The sequence below is a fragment of the Budorcas taxicolor genome, chromosome 11 (genome assembly GCF_023091745.1).
Source record: "Budorcas taxicolor isolate Tak-1 chromosome 11, Takin1.1, whole genome shotgun sequence".
Lineage (NCBI taxonomy): Eukaryota > Metazoa > Chordata > Mammalia > Artiodactyla > Bovidae > Budorcas > Budorcas taxicolor.
Genome location: NC_068920.1, coordinates 126,356,000 through 126,375,885, shown reverse-complemented (window position 1 = coordinate 126,375,885; position 19,886 = coordinate 126,356,000). Strand labels below are relative to the sequence as shown.

Sequence of the window (19,886 nt, the reverse complement as noted above, 5' to 3'; positions counted from 1 at the left end):
GGGCATCTGATATCAGCACAAAAGCTTTAAGGAGATCCAGATACACTTCATGATATTCTACGCTTCCCCAAACCCAAGACTACATGCTATATGCTAAGTCTTCTCAGGCCGGTTGGTTATTTCCAAAGCTGAATTTCAAATTTCTCTCTTATGGCCAAACCTATGTAGGCTTTATTAAACAATAACAACCATGACTCAAACTTATGGAAAGAACCAAAAACGCAGCCTTTAAAGCCTGAAAGTTGTATCTCATGAACCCACCTGCCTTTGAGAATCCCAATTATCAGATTCTTTTTTTTTTTTCCCTTTTTATATATGAAAGGAACAAAATGCCCTTGGGGTACCCACCCAAAACCATGGGTCCACCATCCACCCACACTGCATTACAGCCAGGAACTGGACTCTGTGGTATAGGGATACCCTGCTTGCCTTAAAGCCATTACAGCTACTGGTCTTTTGGTTAAGGCCACCAAGAAAACCACGGGATCCCCTTTAACCATTTTTGTACATCATGCAGTAGAAGCCCTCCTGAATGCTCATCACACTTAGTATTTCTCAGTCAGGTGCCTTACATCCTAAGAAGTTAAGTCCTTTCCTTAACTTCTTCTCACCGAACTCCTTTATGCTGTACCTGCTACTCTTCTCCCCTCTGTCACCGAAGAAGTCCCTAACTGACCACCAGCGAGGACACTGACTGACCACCTCCTGACTCATAACGATTTACAGGAAAGACCTCCTGGTAACACTGACTTCTCAAGGTTCACTGACATTCTCATTTAAAAGGCAACAATGGTAAATATGCTAGGTATGCTTTGCAACTCCTTTTGATGTTGTTGAGGCAGCTTTGGCCAAACAGGCAGAATTATACACTCTCATATGGGCTTGTACTTAAGCCAAGGGCAAAGCTGCCAATATTTATACTGATGGTATACACTTTTACATTATACACAAATATAATATTTATACACTATACAGTAGCTTATGATTTTGGAATACTATGAAGCAATGTGACTTCCTTACTTCCTGCTGAAATAAAATTTTAAGTGACCCTTATGTTTACTGGATGTAATATTTTTATCTGCCACTTTAGGTATTACTAATATTCTGGGACATTCTACACTTGACTCTCTGGAAGCTAAGGGAAATAACTTTGATGACATTTTTGCAGGGAATGTTGCCAATAGCAAGGGGCCAATAGCAAGCTGTTGGTCCAAAGAGAAATTTTCCCAAATGATAACTTAAAAAAACAGACTAAAGAAGCCTAACAACCGGCTTCAGAGAAGGAAAAACAAGATTGGAAATTTAAAAATTGTTGGTTTGATAAAAGAGGAAGCTCTGGTTTAGACTAACAACCCAGTCCTCCTGGACATTCTAAAATCCCCATACTTCAGCACTGTACATGCATTAAACCACTGGTCTACTGACAAAACGGTAGCATTCATCAATCAATATTGATGTGCAAACATTAACAAGGCCATCAAAAATATCTACCTCACTTGTCCCACTTGTCTGAAATACAACCCAAGAAAGCTTGTTTATAATGCTCCCAGACAATTTAAACAGCCCAATGAACCATTCAAGGTCTCACAACTAATGGTCTGTGTGTTTCCACATACAGACAGGCATCCCTTGCAGACATGCTACTGCTTCTTCTGTGGTTAAAGTCCTTTAAGAAAAGATTATCCCTATCAGGGGAATTCATCTCAAATTTCAAGGCGATCAAAGAACACATCTTAATTGGTCAAGTACTTCAACAAGTGGACTTCCCTGGTGGCTCAGACGGTAAAGCGTCTGCCTACAACGCGGGAGACCCGGGTTCAATCCCTGGGTTGGGAAGATCCCCTGGAGAAGGAAAAGGCAACCCACTCCAGTATTCTTGCCTGGAGAATCCCATGGATGGAGGAGCCTGGTGGGCTACAGTCCATGGGGTCGCAAAGAGTCGGACATGACTGAGCGACTTCACTTTCACGTCAACAAGTCTGTGCTATTCAGCCAATTTTCAACACTTTCACTGTGCTTACCACCCTCAATCCCTGTTTAGTTGAATGCACTGATGGCATTATTATTTCTCAGTTGACAAAATTAGTAAAGGCCCTCCAAAAATTTTGGCCAAAATGCCTGGCCAAAAGCATTGGCATTGGTCATTCTGAATCTCAGATCCACCCCTTTCAGAACTCATAAGCTCTCACACTCTAAGATAGCCACAGGATGCTCTTGCTTCTTTTGACTCACAATAGGTAAATGGAGAGATACTCCAATATAGCAAAAGCCTAAATGCCATTAACAATAACTGTGTTTTGGTAGAGAAATCTTTTCTCAGTGTACTCTTGGGGGATGATGACCTACAATATATCTGACAACCAGGATATTTTGTCTATTGGAAAGAAACACCTCCAGAAGAACTCTCTTCAACCTCACTGGAAAGGCCTCTATCACGTATTGCTAACCAGCCTTTGTGCCACCAAACCCCAAGGAGACTCTTGGATTCACATGACCCATATAAAAAATGTACCAAATCCTGACTAGATCTGCACATTATCTGATGACCTGAAAGAAAAGATTTCCCAGAACTGAAGTAGATGACATCTGATGAGACAGCTTTCTGAAGACACCTGGTCTGGACCAGGCCTGTTGGCAGCTTGTCTGTCAAACCTTTGATGATGACAGAACACTTCAATACCCTCCAATCTCTATGATTTTGATAACATGCAAACTTTAGACTAAAAGTGCCTGAAAATTCTTCCTTCTGCCTCTCCCTGATACTTGAATCTGACTTCAATAGGTTTCCAATCTATGTACTTTCACTCCAGTGTGAGATGCCACACCCAGCAAAGGTCCCTCCTGGCTCTAAAGGACATAAAGTCACTGAAAACCTGACTCTTGATTAGCAATGCTTTCAGAGAAAAATATTGACCAAAATGGGGAAATGCTAAAAATGAAATAGAGTTGGGAGACCAGAAAGTACAGTTCTCATGCCCTGAGATGACAGCAGAGCACAACAGGAAGAAGGAAGAGTCCTCTTCCTTCATGGCAAAGACTCAGCCAATGAAAAACCATGAAATCTGTTTACTATGGGCTATAAAAGTATTCTCTTTCCTCTGCTGTGCAGGAACTTGCACCCATGGCTGAAGACTCCAAAATACAATTCTCTGCTGATCCCAAAAAAACTCATCTTTGCTGGAGAAATATCTGGAAATCTGTTTGCTTTAGGTCAATAATATGTTTAGAGAGTAGAGCAGAGAATGCTGCTGCTGCTGCTAAGTCGCTTCAGTCGTGTCCGACTCTGTGTGACCCCATAGACGGCAGCCCACCAGGCTCCACCATCCCTGGGATTCTCCAGGCAAGAACACTGGAGTGGGTTGCCATCTCCTTCTCCAATGCATGAAAGTGAAAACTCAAAGTAAAGTCGCTCAGTCGTGTCCAACTCTTCGCGACCCCATGGACTGCAGCCTACCAGGCTCCTCCGTCCATGGGATTTTCCAGGCAAGAGTGCTAGAGTGGGTTGCCATTGCCTTCTCCAGAGCAGAGAATATTAGGGCTCAAAATTCACATAAAATTTATGGGTAAGTTTTTATGGTCAATATATGTGAGTTAGAATACATTTTGTTTTCATTTATTAAGCTTGACTCCATAAGTAAGCAGAAGAGTTGAGCCTATAGTGATTAGACCTTGCTTTCTAGCTGGAAGAAAGGATCCTGTTTCTCACTAGAGAGGAGGCAGGAGTGAGGGGAGAACTATAAAAGACCTGATTCTCTGGGATAGTGGCTGAAATTTCAATCAATCCAGTGCATAAATTCTAAAAGCAATCTTATTCCTTTGGCTCTCCCTGAGACTAAACAGATGGAGACCCACAGAGCTAGGCCACAGGACTACAAGGATCATGAAAATGATCATTTAAAGCCACTCTTCTCCTGAAAGGAAGAATACCTGATCTTTTTGTCCTAAAGTCACCTCTCTCTCTTTTTTCCCCTTCTTTTGAAATTCATCCAATAATCTCATTTTCTTAGAGTACCCGGTATCAAAGAATGCTTAAGTCAGCCAAACCATTCTAATGAATTAGCAAAAGCTGAAAGAGGATAGAAAAGATTTATAAATATTGCAAGTAAACCCAGAAGTAATTCTGCAGCAGGCTGTTAAGAACTACTCATTAATTGTTCCTCTCTTAGTACTTACCAAGAGAAAAGTAGTGACAAGCAGCCTGAGAATGACAAAAAGCCCAGCGTTTCAAAAGGGAGGTACCAAATTATGACCAGAGTCAAGTGGTCTCCACCTATTTTTCAGTGTGAAAATTTCTAAGTTAAATAGCTCTGTTCTCTACATTGCAAGTGCTATATTAAAAAGCCAAACAACAAAATCAAACAAAATAACAAATCTTGAGAAACAATATAAAAAGCATTTTTGGTTTTTCATTGATATATATAGCATATAATTATCCTAACTAGAACACTTGTCAGAGAAAATAAACAACCAAATCATGAATATTTTAAAAAATCACCTTGGATGAAATGATAGACTCTTCCTGATCATCATTTTTGCACTTTTTTCCTGTGTCTTGCTCTGCTGATGTACTTTCTGCACTTCCTGATGAAATTAATCGCTTTTTTCCTTGCTGTGTTATGTTTCGTTGGGTTTTATCTTTGCAGACTCTTTCTTTTTCACTTTCCCGGGTTACATTATTATCTTAATCATACACAAGCACATAAACACAAGGAAAAAGAAGAAAATTATCTCCTGTACCTTCAAATGTCAGTAATTCATACCAAAAAAAAAAAGAAAAGAAATGAAAGCAAAAATAAAAATGATAAAAGAGCAAAAACTAAAGTTCTATCGATATTAAGGCCAATCTGAAAATGCATATTTCCAAATCTCAAGAAGTATTAAGCAACACCATGGCCAAGAACTTCAGCCCTGAAGATATCCAGGCTAAGATGCTAATGTCAGCAGGCACCATCCTTTAACTGTTTAACCTTACCTCTCTGAACTTTGGTCTCATCATCTAGAAAAAGGGAATTACAATAACTCATGGAGTTATTAGGAGGAGTAAATCATGTAAGATATATAAATTATCAGACTATCACATGTATATTAGTTATCATATGGATAGTTTCTTAATTTTAGCAGTGAATTTCTCTAACAGAAAATCTGACCTATAGCAACCAATGAATTTTACATATACTTACTGAGCCCCTACCACCCACAGTGAGAAATGCAACTTAAATTACCTTAAAGACAGATTAAAAACCTAAAATAACTGAAAAGGGAAAGCAGACTCTACAAACTTAACTAATAAAATAAATCTCCAATAACAATGGACACTGCATTGTTTAACCCTTATTCAAGGTTCAGTGTAGTAGAGAAGCTTAAGTAAGTATCATATTTTGTTAAAAAATTCATGCACTGTCTAATCAGAAAAGAAAAAGGATCTAAAGAGGGAAATCTTCATAGTTAAGTTGTCTTTCTTTTCTAATTTTATGAGGGCAGAGGCTTCCTGTGCCTTCTTCACTATTCCCTACTTTGTGTCTGCAGTATCTAGACACAGTGCCTAGCACAAAGTTCAGTTCAGTTCAGTCGCTCAGTCGTGTCTGACTCTTGGCGACCACAGCACGCCAGGCCTCCCTGTCCATCATCAACTCCTGGAGTCCACCCAAACCCATGTCTACTGAGTTGGTGATGCCATCCAACCATCTCCTTCTCTGTCATCCCCTTCTCCTTAATCTTTCCCAGCATCAGGGAAAGATTCTTTTCGAATGAGTCAGCTCTTCGCATCAGGTGGCCAAAGTACTGGAGTTTCAGCTTCGGCATCAGTCCTTCCAAAGAACACCCAGGACTGATCTCCTTTAGGATGGACTAGCTGGATCTCCTTGCAGTCCAAGGGACTCTCAAGAGTCTTCTCCAACACCACAGTTCAAAAGCATCAATTCTTCGGCGCTCAGCTTTCTTTATAGTCCAACTCTCACATCCATACGTGACCACTGGAAAAACCATAGCCTTGACTAGATGGACCTTTGTTGACAAAGTGATGTCTCTGCTTTTTAATATGCTGCCTAGGTTGGTCATAACTTTTCTTCCAAGGAGTAAGCGTCTTTTAATTTCATGGCTGCAGTCACCATCTGCAGTGATTTTGGAGCCCAAAAACATGAAGTCTGACACTGTTTCCCCATCTATTTCCCATGAAGTGATGCCATGATCTTAGTTTTCTGAATGTTGAGCTTTAAGCCAGCTTTTTCACTCTCCTCTTTCACTTTCATCAGAGGCTCTTTAGTTCTTCACTTTCTGCCATAAGGGTGGTATCACCTGCATATCTGAGGTTATTGGTATTTCTCCCGGCAGTCTTGATTCCAGCTTGTGCTTCCTCCAGCCCAGTGTTTCTCATGATGTACTCTGCATATACTGGCACTCAATGAATATGTATGAGTGATTAAATTGTGAGCATAAACAGAAAATTGTCCAAAGATCCCTTGAGAGCCTGGATACAGGTATGTAAGGCAATCTGTAGTCACTATTCTAATACTCTAAAGAAAGGGTTAGTGAACTTCTGTAAAAAGCCAGAGAATAAATATTTTAAGCACTATGAGCTGTATATTTGTCACAACTACCCAACTCTGCCTTTGTAGTGTGAAAGCAGCCACAGACAGTACATACATGGATGAGAGTGGCTATGTTCCAAAAAAGCTTTCTTTACAGAAACAGGCAGTGGGCTGAATTTGGCTCATAGGCTATAGTTTGCTCAGAGCTGTTCTAAAGGATATGGAAATGACCTGAAATTGATAATGAAAATTGATAATATGGACTAATAGAATATTATCCATATTATTAAATAGGAAAATCACTGAACCAATATAAAAGTAGTATATTTATCAAAGGAAACATGTATAAACTAATAAGTAAACTTGGCCTCAATTACTTACATCTTTGTTTTAAATTTAAATTAGAAAACATTTCCTATCATTTTAGAAACTGTCAGAAATAGAGCTAAATAGAAACGACTATATAGTTTGGTGATACAACAGATGTGAATTGTCAAACCAAGGGAAATAATCAATTATGATATTGTCTACTATGCTAAGAACTAAAAACTATAAATAAGACACAGTTTCTGCACAAATGTCAGGTTACCACATTCCATGTGTCACACATGTACATAAAATTCTAAAATTAAAGAATACACATTTATAATATTCGATTCTTTAAAATTTCAAACGAGATACTACAAATATTCCTTCTAGGGACCAGAGCTCTTTCTTTTTGCATAGCAAGAAGCCATTTTGATATTGTTTAAATGCTCTTCACAAAGCATATATAAGATAAGTAAGTTAGCTGGCTCATCTGTCTGCTATGCTGTGCTCAGTCGTGTCCAACTCTTTGCAACCTTATGGACTGCAGCCCATGGGATTTTCCTGACAAGAATAATGGAGTGGGTTGCCACTTCCTCCTCCAGGGGATCTTCCCAACCCAGGGATCAAACTCGCATCTCCTGCGTCTCCTACATCACAGGCGGATTCTTTACTGCTGAGCCACAGGGGAAGCCCAATGGCTCGTAACAATCTTTATATCTGGTATATAAAATGCATTTTTCTAAATTCAGGATGAGTACAGTTAAATGATAAAAATGTAAAAGAAATTAGCTATTAGTACAAATCAGTTTATTTTGAAAATAATTACCAACTGCATTTACTTATATGAGTGAATTACACTAATACTACATGAATGCTAGCTCAACTATATGTAATATGCCATTAAAATCATATCCATCTAATTTTATCCTTCAAACAAACCACTCCTAACAGCCATATTAACAATTTTATATATATTCTTCTCAGCTTTTTCCTAAGTTTAAGCAAATACAAGAATACACACAGGACTAAAAGTATACATGCTATTATTTCTCTGGGATAAATATCTAGAATTGGAATTTCTGGACCAAAATATGTCTGTCAAATATTCCCTTATTCTAGGCTTCCCATCATCTTAGGAAAGTCTCCCAGAAGTAATAGAAAGAGGTTTCCCCAAATTTTCTTCAAATGCCTTAGTTTCAATTTTTAACATAGGTTATTAATTCAGTAGAAGCTTATTTATAAATGTGACACGAGCAGTGAGTGCTCTATTATTATTTTCTTCCAGATGGAACTAATTCTCCCACATTTTATTTAACACTGAGGCATCCTTTCTCCACCAATTTGAACTGATAATTCCTTATACATTAAATGTATGTCATTCTAATCTGCTTTGAGGTGTTTCACTCTTTTTTACTGGTCAACTTAACCTAGTCCTATGCCAGAACTATCAACTACTAGAAGTAGCCACCAGGCCCAGACTGTGATAAAGCAAAGTTCTATTAAAATTTAAAAAAAAGGATATTTCTGTCCTTGAACATATATTAAAAAAATCACTTAATTCATTTTCTACAATGCTGACACACCTATATATGTCAAAATCTGACATGGATGGCACATATGGAGAAAAATATTAGCCACACTTACGAATATAGGTGCAAATGTCCTAAATATTTATAAATCTAACAACATAAAATAATATGCCATCATAATAAAATGAACTTATCCCAGGAACACAAGCATAGTACAACAATAGGAAACCTACCAACATCATTAATTACATTAATATATGAAAAGGCAGAACTGTTTCTATACCAAAAATTTTTTCAAAAAATTCAGGTTATCCCTGAATCAATCAACCAAAACATAATAAGAATATCAGAATCAAACATATTAAATGGTGAAATACTAACACAATTCCTGTTAAAATCAGGAACAGAGATGCCAATTTTATCCATTTTTATTTAAAACTTACAGGATCAAACTTATAAAATAAGAAATGCTTTTAAAAGCAATAAATAGATCAGAAGAGCTGAAATTATCATAATGCTATAGATATGACTATACATCTAGAAAATCCAAGAGGCTAAAAAACAATCAGAATTAGTTAAACCACTTAACAAGGTTGCTTGAGATAAACAGAATAACTAGTACTTTAAGTAAACACTGAACTATAATCAAACTAAACAATGTCAGTTAAATATTTATCATCTGTATTGTCACAGAGAAAATACTCAGTGTACAAAATTAAATGTAAACCAAACGGTTTGGGGACTATTTACTACTTCAACCTTTATCAGAACCTGTCACTTTTCATTACTTCATGTTGGAGGATTAGAAGATGGGGAAAGAAGAGTACTAAAGGGTAGCATGAAACCAGTGAAATATAAAAGGTCCTTTTAATCTACCAAGAACATCAAACCCTAGGAGTTATACCTTGTCCTGGGCCCTAGAGACCTAAGGAAGCAGACATAAGCAAAGAGAAGGGGAAGCTGTGATAGTCTTTGCCCAAATATACTCACTTACCAATCACTAAGGGACATGGAAAAAATTTTAGCTCAGGTCTAAGAAACTCATGATAACATCTGAGGGATAATACCTGGGGACCAAGAAAACTAAATAAACTAGAAGTATATTAGTTGAAAAACAGAAAGGATAGCCTGATCACATTCACGTACATATAAGAATTAAAACAACAGTTAAACTGAGAAAATATCTAGAAGAGAATGCAAGGGCATATTAATAAAATAATAAGCAAAACCAAAACTAAACCTCCAAAACATACAGAGGATATTTAGGTGTCTATAAAGTGAAATGGCTCAGAGCATGTGCTTTACACTCAGGCAGAGCTACATCTCAATTATGTCTCTGCCATTTAGTATGATCTTAGGTAAGTCAAGTCAGTTAACATAAATTAACATTATTCTTTGTCCTGTATTTGAAGACACAGATGGTTCAAAAGTATCAAGATGGTTTCAGATAGTCTAAATAAAGATCAATGAACACAATATAGTATTAAAGCTGTAAAAGATTTAAAGTATCCTATACCTAAATGAGCCTAAAATGCATCCTGGAAATTGATTTTTAAAAATCACTAGCATTGCTCTATTGACCTGGATGATAAACTACTTAAACGAACATAACAACAACAATAAAAACTACAGAGCAGAAAAAGTCAAAGCCAAAGTCAAACTCCAAACTTTAACTCAGTCAGTTCAGTCGCTCAGTCAGGTCCGACTCTTTGCGACGCCATGAATCACAGACGCCAGGCCTCCCTGTCCATCACCAAATTCCAGAGTCCACTCAAAGTCATGTCCATCGATTTGGTGATGCCATCCAGCCATCTCATCCTCTGTCGTCCCCTTCTCCTCCTGCCCCCAATGCCTCCCAGCATCAGTCTTTTCCAATGAGTCAACTCTTCTCATCAGGTGGCTAAAGTATTGGAATTTCAGCTTTAGCATCAGTCCTTCCAAAGAACACCCAGGACTGATCTCCTTTAGGATGGACTGGAAGGATCTCCTTGCAGTCCAAGGGACTCTCAAGAGTCTTCTCCAACACCACACTTCAAAAGCATCAATCTTTGGCACTCAGCTTTCTTCACAGTCCAACTCTCACATCCATACATGACTACTGGAAAAACCATAGCCTTGACTAGATGGACCTTTGTTGACAAAGTAATGCCTCTGCTTTTCAATATGCTATCTAGGTTAGTCATAACTTTCCTTCCAAGGAGTAACCGTCTTTTAATTTCATGGCTGCAATCACCATCTGCAGTGATTTTGGAGCCCCAAAAAATAAAGTCTGACACTGTTTCCACTGTTTCCCCATCTATTTCCCATGAACGGATGGGACCAGATGCCATGATCTTCGTTTTCTGAATGTTGAGCTTTAAGCCAACTTTTTCACTCTCATCAAGAGGTTTTTCAGTTCCTCTTCACTTTCTGCCATAAGGGTGGTGTCACCTGCATATCTGAGGTTATTGACATTGCTTCCAGCAATCTTGATTCGAGCTTGTGCTTCTTCCAACCCAGCATTTCTCATGATGTACTCTGCATGTAAGTTAAAGAAGCAGGGTAACAATAAACAGCCTTGACATACTCCTTTTCCTATTTGGAACCAGTCTGTTGTTCTATGTCCAGTTCTAACTGTTGCTTCCTGACTTGCATACAGGTTTCTCAAGAGGCAGGTCAGGTGGTCTGGTATTCCCATCTCTTTCAGAGTTTTCCACAGTCTATTGTGATCCACACAGTCAAAGGCTTTGGCATAGTCAATAAAGCAGAAATAGGTGTTTTTCTGGAACTCTCTTGCTTTTTCGATGATCCAGCAGGTGTTGGCCATTTGATCTCTGGTTCCTCTGCCTTTTCTAAAACCAGCTTGAACAACTGGAAGTTCACAGTTCACGTATTGCTGAAGCCTGGCTTGGAGAATTTTGAGCATTACTTTACTAGTGTGTGAGATGAGTGCAACTGTGCGGTTGTTTGAGCATTCTTTGGCATTGCCTTTCTTTGGGATTGGAATGAAGAAAACTGACCTTTTCCAGTCCTGTGGCCACTGCTCAGTTTTCCAAATTTGCTGGCATATTGAGCGCAGCACTTTCATAGCATCATCTTTCAGGATTTGAAATAGCTGCACTGGAATTCCATCACCTCCACTAGCTTTGTTCATAGTGATGCTTTCTAAGACCCACCTGACCTCACATCATTCCAGGATGTCTGGCTCTAGGCGAGTGATTGTACCATCGTGATTATCTTGGTCGTGAAGCTCTTTCTTTGTAGAGTTCTTCTGTGATTCTTGCCACCTCTTCTTAATATCATCTGCTTCTGTTAGGTCCAGACCATTTCTGTCCTTTATCGAGCCCATCTTTGCATGAAATGTTCCCTTGGTATCTCTAATTTTCTTGAAGAGATCTCTAGTCTTTCCCATTCTGTTGTTTTCCTCTATTTCTTTGCACTGATCGCTGAGGAAGAATTTCTTATCTCTCCTTGCTATTCTTTGGAACTCTGCATTCAGATGCTTATATCTTTCCTTTTCTCCTTTGCTTTTCACTTCTCTTCATTTCACAGCTATTTGTAAGGCCTCCTCAGACAGCCATTTTGCTTTTTTGCATTTCTTTTTCTTGGGGATGGTCTTGATCCCTGTCTCCTGTACAATGTCACGAACCTCCATCCATAGTTCATCAGGGACTCTATCCATCAGATCTAGTCCCTTCAATCAATTTGTCACTTCCACTGTATAATCATAAGGGATTTGATTCAGGTCATACCTGAACGGTCTAGTGGTTTTCCCCACTTTCTTCAATTTAAGTCTGAATTTGGCAATAAGGAGTGCATGATCTGAGCCATAGTCAGCTCCCGGTCTTGTTTTTGCTGACTGTATAGAGCTTCTCCATCTTTGGCTGCAAAGAATATAATCAATCTGATTTTGGTGTTGACCATCTGGTGATGTCCATGGGTAGAATCTTCTCTTATGTTGTTGGAAGAGGGTGTTTAGCTGGATTCAAGTACTAAACTGTTATTTCTTTCTAAATCTCCCTGGCTTTAAAAAAGTTAAGTAACCTTTCTTTTTTCTTATATTTCCCCTAATTAGGAATTTGTAAGAAATGCTTAAATGCATTTCTTAAATGCAAAGACTTTATTTTGAAGTTTTAGCTTTGTGCACTATATAATGGGGGCTTCCCAGGTGGCGCTATGGTAAAGAACCTGCCTGCCAGTGCAGGAGCCATAAGAGATAGGGGTTCCATCCCTGGGTCGGGAAGATCCCCTGGAGGAGGGCACGGCATTCTATGGGAGAACCCCATAGACAGAGGAGCCTGGCAGGCTATAGTCCATAGGGTCCCAAAGAGTTGGACCTGACTGAAGCAACTTAGCGCACACACACTATTTAATATTCCTGTCTAAAGAAATGTCAAATTACTCTCATTTGTGTTTTCAAGGTGAGGTGTCCAAAAAAGTGCTTCATATTTTATATGCTACATTTGCCAAGTGAAAATAAATGGATATATTCATAACTGGAAGCAAATACATTTTGGACAATTATAACTAATGTAATAATGTTAGTACAGAAGCAATTACAGTAGAAAACAACTCTGAAAGAAAAGAACTTGCTTGCAAGGAAGAAATTCACACTGGTCAATTTTTGGTTAAATAGTTATTCTTTCTATATTACAGAAAATGTTCTAATGAGAGGAAGTGTCTGCCCTCTCTCCACTACCATCCCCCATTCCCACTCCCTTCCAGCAAATGGAGAGGACCCACCCTTAATGAGAAATGTTTCTGATAAAGATATACATGTAATGATGGGGGAAGTAGGGAATTCAAAACCACTGTCCTGGAACAAATAAAACTCTTATCAGGAAATCTTAAATACGAAAATGCTCTGGATTAAATCACATCTCCCTCAACACATAATATATAACCTATTCTTGCCACAAGATCGTTCTGATCCTACTATAATCCAAATTAGCATTTTAAGTAAGGAATATTCTGTACAGATCCCTGAGTTGTTAACTGAGAAGGAAAGGAAGGAATGGGTTGACAAACATAATGAAACTTCTATCAGCTGTGATGCTTCTTTCCTTTCTGGGACAATGTAGACAGAGCTGAAAGGAGTGGCGTGGCCTATACGCTGCCCCCTCCACTTCTGCTGCTGCAAAGCTGTGATCCAGGCTCGCAGTGAGCTAGGAATAAGCCTTACTCACATGAACCTCCGGCTCTTCCATCACTGACTTCATCACACATTATTTTATACCCTGCATTTGTATAGGTGAAAAATTATATGAAATTCTGAAAATATCTTTTTTAAAAGTAAAGCATGAGATTGTCATAATCTTGGGGGGGAAAATAGGAAGAAAATTTCCTATTTTCTATTAGGCCAAGTTAACTGCCTATTAGAATAAAAATATTTCTTCAGAAGGATATAAAATTAAAGTCTCTATACTGTATCATTCATAACATCCAATATCTAATAGCACAACAGGAAAATGTGACCCACATAAAAGAAAACAGGCAGCCAATAGAAATTAAACCTCAGATGACTGAGAAGTTGCAAAAGAAATGCTGACTGAATAATACAATGTAGCAAAAAAGTTTAATAATCTTTAAACAATGGGAATATCCAGAGGATGACTGTGGTATCTGCCACGTCTATGAACTGTGCTAGAACACTGGTCTCATCATCTTTGACTCTTTCAACACATAACATTGTGTGCTTCTAATTTTTTAATTTAATTTGAAATGTTTTTACTGTGCTTATCTTTTATCATAGGCATGACCCTGGTGGATTTGTTTGAAAATCTATTTAATGACATCTGGAACTAAAATTAGGATAAATCAAAAAACCAGCAGAATTTAAAATAAAATAATAAAAACAATTAGCAGACTTTGCAGAGGAACTAGGATTTAATCCCTGTCATTTGGGCTCCAGCGAATTCTCTCACTAATGGGTGTACCACTGCCTCTACATTTACTTTTACTGTTTTTCTTACATATATAAATGGCACACATTGTTACGGGTGAAACCTAGAGTTGAAAGGAAAAGATTTTTCAAAATGTCTTTTTTTTTCACTGTAGTACAAAGGGAGTATTTTAGTAACATGTCACAATCCTTTAATACTTGTAGTTTCTGATCAGGTAATTTCCTTTCTACAATTTATACCATAACAATAAAATAATGGTAGACTTCTAAGACATTCACACAGGTTTTAATCACACTTAATGACACTATAATAAGTTAAATAATAAGATAATGCTTAAATTATGATATATTAATATTAGGAGAGTGGACAAGTAGAGAGACATTAGTGTGGTCTGTAGAATTCTAAAATGACCCCTCCCCAAGATTTCCTGCCCTAATCCCCAGGACTGTGAATGTGATATCATGCCCATGATTGTGTTTGGTTATATGGCAAAATAAATGTTGCAGTTTACATATTTTTAAGGTTATTTTTAAGTCTATTTTAAAGTTTATATATCAGTTTCTCCATATCAGTTTCAGCTCAGTTCAGTTCAGTCGCTCAGTCATGTCTGACTCTTTGCGACCCCCTGAATCGCAGCATGCCAGGTCTCCCTGTCCATCACCAACTCCCGGAGTTCACTCAGACTCACATCCATCGAGTCCGTGATGCCATCCTGCCATCTCATCCTCTGTCGTCCCCTTCTCCTCCTGCCCCCAATCTCTCCCAGCATCAGAGTCTTTTCCAATGAGTCAACTCTTGGCATCAGGTGGCCAAAGTACTGGAGTTTCAGCTTTAGCATCATTCCTTCCAAAGAAATCCCAGGGCTGATTTCCTTCAGAATGGACTAGTTGGATCTCCTTGCAGTCCAAGGGACTCTCAAGAGTCTTCTCCAACACCACACCTCAAAAGCATCAAATCTTCGGCGCTCAGCCTTCTTCACAGTCCAACTCTCACATCCATACATGACCACAGGAAAAACCATAGCCTTGACTAGACGGACCTTAGTCAGCAAAGTAATAACATCTCTGCTTTTGAACATGCTATCTAGTTCAGTTCAGTTCAGTTCAGTCGCTCAGTCGTGTCCGACTCTTTGCGACCCCATGAATCGCAGCACACCAGGCCTCCCTGTCCATCACCAACTCCCGGAGTTCACTCAGACTCACGTCCATTGAGTCCGTGATGCCATCCTGCCATCTCATCCTCAGTCGTCCCCTTCTCCTCCTGCCCCCAATCCCTCCCAGCAGCAGAGTCTTTTCCAATGAGTCAACTCTTCGCATGAGGTGGCCAAAGTACTGGAGCTTCAGCTTCAGCATCGTTCCTTCTAAAGAAATCCCAGGGTTGATCTCCTTCAGAAAGGACTGGTTGGATCTCCTTGCAGTCCAAGGGACCCTCAAGAGTCTTCTCCAACACCACAGTTCAAACGCATCAGTTCTTCGGCGCTCAGCCTTCTACACAGTCCAACTCTCACATCCATACATGACCACAGGAAAAACCATAGCCTTGACTAGATGGACCTTTGTTGGCAAAGTAATGTCTCTGCTTTTCAATATGCTGCCTAGGTTGGTCATAACTTTTCTTCCAAGGAGTAAGTGTCTTTTAATTTCATGGCTGCAGTCACCATCTGCAGTGATTTTGGAGCCCAAAAAAATAAAGTCTGACACTGTCTCTACTATTTCCCCATCTATTTCCCATGAAGTGATGGGGCCAGATGCCATGATCTTTGTTTTCTGAATGTTGAGCTTTAAGCCAACATTTTCACTCTCCTCTTTCACTTTCATCAAGAGGCTTTTTAGTTCCTCTTCACTTTCTGCCATAAGGGTGGTGTCATCTACATATCTGAGGTCTCTGCTTTTGAATATACTATCTAGGTTGGTCACAAATTTTCTTCCAAGGAGTAAGCGTCTTTTAATTTCAGGGCTGCAATCACCATCTGCAGTGATTTTAGAGCCCACAAAAATAAAGTCTGACACTGTTTCCAATGTTTCCCCATCTATTTCCCATGAAGTGATGGGACCAGATGCCATGATCATCGTTTTCTGAATGTTGAGCTTCTGTCCTTTATCGAGCCCATCTTTGCATGAAATGTTCCCTTATCCTGAGTTAATTAACTGGAAGATAATGTACATGGGCCTGATCTAATCAACAAATTCTTTAAGCAGAGTTTTCTCAGTTGGTCACTAAGGAGAAATTAGATGCAAAGCAGGAGAAAGGTCTGTTGTGCCATGCTGGCCTTGAAGATGAAGTTCAGAACTGAAAAATGCCCTCTAGTAGCTGAGAGTGAGCCCTGGTCAATAGTCAGCAGGAAAAGAAGTCCTCCAACTACAAGGAAGCAAATTCTCCATAAAAACTAAAATGATCTTGTAAGTGGATATCCCATGACGCCCAGGTCAGAGCCCAGCCTGACACTTGGATTTGCTCGTGGAAACCTTAACAGACAACTAAGTCAAATCTACCCAGATTTTAAAACTGTAAGTTAATAATGGGTATTGTTTTAAGCTGCTAAAAGAATAAGAAATTAAAAAATAATAGTAAGTAGTATAATGGTGTTTGATAACTGGCATAAAATAATAATCTATGATTTAAATTAAACTTCATGAAGACTCCTAAAGAAATGTTAGGCTAAGTTACACACATATACAACTACAATTTTATCTTCACTTGTTCAAAACCCTTCAAGTTCTGTCAAATATTTTCTTGAAACAAAACCTACCTCCACTGATGACTGAAAGGTTCCGATCACTTGAATTTTCTGTTAACATCCATGCTGGGAGGATTCTTTTCCTCTGGGAAGGATTTGGCTGTTGCTTACTCAGGTCTCTACTTTCACCTATGAAAGACTAAAAAGCACCTATATATTAATTCCTAAAAATAATCCTGCATCCTTAATGAAACTTCACAACAATTTACTTTGAAGAAATCTACCATTAAAAAACCCATCTGCAGCTGTGGACTGAATTAGTTAAATTTCTCAAAGGAAGAAATTCAACATTTCTATTAGCTGAAGTGTTGGTCTAGTGTGACCTTCTCTAGAGCTTTACTTAAAAACAGGAAAAGCAGATCAATGCTAGCAATTTTGTCAAGATATGTCTAATATCAGTTGTCTTTTCTCTCCTCAATACAACTTAAGTAACATGTTATAAATGGATGAGATCTTAAATTTCTTACCACATTATTTGCAGTGGTCTGGGAACTCGCTGTTTCTGTGCTTCTTTCCAATTGTGGAGCACTGGGTGTTTTATCAGGCAAATCAACTGAGGAAGATTTTGGTGTTTCATTCAATATATCATCTTCATCAAGCATTTGACTATTTCTATAAAATACAATTGAAATTCATTTATTAATCATTTAAACTGAAAACACTTCTATTGCCTACCATGACATTATGTGATTCTTCCAAGTATATGTAACTAATGAGTCATGCTACTTTTATCAGACTTAGGAAGATAAAAAGCAGATTACAGCATACCAGAATAAAATACACAGACTAGACTATGTTCTTCATGTTCTGCCCACTGTATCATTATCACATTAATCTTCCCAAAGCATGGGCCTAGAAACCACAGCTATTTATAAGATGCGCAGTAGCCATCTCTATGAAGGATGAAGAGCTATTTACTTATTTAGTAAATAGGCAAATAAGTCCAGATTGTCTACAAAAGTTAAGATCACCTCCAGTTTCCAAAGAGAAAATGCAAACTGTAAGAACATCAGCTAAACTAGTTAGGTTCTTGAAGAAAAAACAAAACCCTGAGGTCAAGTTCACACACAGCTGCTACTGGGTCCTGGCCATTACAGCCACTTGTGAAATCTCCCAACTTGTAGTCCAACAAAAGAGCATCCAAGGTCATACGTGGGACATACTAGCAGAACTAACTGCCTTCTACTTGCTGCAAAGTGTGGTAAGATTATCCAAAGTTCTAAATCATTATTCTTTATGTAAGCATAGACAGGAATCAACAAACTTATCTTTTTGACAATGTGAAAATGTAGATGGAAATACTACTCAGAAATAAAAAGGAAAAAAGTACTGATTATACAACATCTTGGGAATTTCAAAGGCAGTTTGCTAAGTGAAAGAAGCCAGACACAAAAGTATGTATCACATGAATCCATTTATGTGGCTTTCTGAAGGAGTAAAGCTGAAAGGACAGAAATCAGATCGGTAGTCACCAGAAGCTGGGGTGGGGGAGAGGAATGACCACAAAGAGGCAAGGGGGAATTTTGGGGGGAAATTAAAATGTTCTAGTTCTCATTATGGTGGTTCTTACATGACTATATAAATTCGTCAAACTACATTGAATTATACATTTAAAGGGGGTAAATTTTACTATGTGTAAAATGTTTCTCAGTAAAAGGGAAATTTAAAAAATTAAAGATATAAGATTTTTAAAATTTGTCTAGCTGAGAAGAGAATAATTATTGGCTTATCTTATTTGTTTTGTGTTATCTTCTAGGAATAACCTCCCTCCAAGGCAGACTTCAATTCATGGCAGGAATCAACCAAAATAAAAACTTAGACCAAGTTTATGTGTAACACCACAGTTTTTGTTCATTCAATAAATATTTTAAAAATACCTAGTGTATGTTATGGAGAAGGCAATGGCACCCCAGTCCAGTACTCTTGCCTTGAAAATCCCATGGATAGAGGAGCCTGGTGGGCTGCAGTCCATGGGGTCGCACAGAGTCGGACACGACTGAGCAACTTCACTTTCACTTTTCACTTTCATGCATTGGAGAAGGAAATGGCAACCCACTCCAGTGTTCTTGCCTGGAGAATCCCAGGGATGGGGGAGCCTGGTGGGCTGCTGTCTATGGGGTCGCACGGAGTCGGACATGACTGAAGCGACTTAGCAGCAGCAGCAGTGTATGTTAGATACTACGCCAGGTATAGGGGATTCAGAGTTGAAAATGTATGATTGTTCTACCCATAAAACTGCACTCCTACAAAATATTCAAATCCATTTTACTCACAACACACAGGTGTGCTTCCAAATTCTAATTTTTTCCCTCAAATTTCCTTAACATTTGAAAAATATTAAGAAACACTCTAGAGAAATGCTATGGCTTTTCGCAGCTTACAGTGTCAGAAATTGAGCAACATCATCCATTCCATTTCTAGTTTTTCTATTCTGGCATAAATCCACTAATATACATCCCTATAGCCATAGGAAAATTTTTTAGTATTTACCAAGAATAAATATAACAAAAAAAACCCCGATCCCCCCCAAAAATTCTATTTAACATTTAGTTCCAAACAGGTCAAAGCACAAATGATTTTAGCACACTTTTATTTAAATATAAGTATTGCCACTGTAATATGAACATCTTCCTATTTTTAGTTTCAAATATTAATACTTCCTCGAGCAATCAACTATCACAGATTTATAAGACAGCGAACTAGAATTTGTTAAAAATTAAAAACTTGGAATTTAAATACAATAAACAAAGATAAATGAATTCTCCCTTTCTTTGGCAATAGCTATCAAGACAGAATTTACATAATCATGAAATTAATGCTTCTAAGGTATAAAATTTAGTAGTTTTCAGTATATTCACAAAGTTGTACAACCGTCACCAATATCTAATTTTGGAATGTACTC

General features: G+C 38.3%; 1 protein-coding gene across 1 annotated transcript in view; it reads right to left on the bottom strand.

Moving 5' to 3' along the window:
- Window positions 1–19,886, bottom strand: part of APLF (aprataxin and PNKP like factor) — a 97,813-nt gene that overhangs the window by 46,566 nt on the left and 31,361 nt on the right. Inside the window, exons 4-6 of the mRNA XM_052649228.1 lie at window positions 17,452–17,596; window positions 16,997–17,123; window positions 4,496–4,680 (exon numbers count right to left, since the gene is read on the bottom strand). Of these exons, the coding sequence (XP_052505188.1) occupies window positions 4,496–4,680; window positions 16,997–17,123; window positions 17,452–17,596 (457 nt within the window). The remainder of the gene's footprint in view (window positions 1–4,495; window positions 4,681–16,996; window positions 17,124–17,451; window positions 17,597–19,886) is intronic.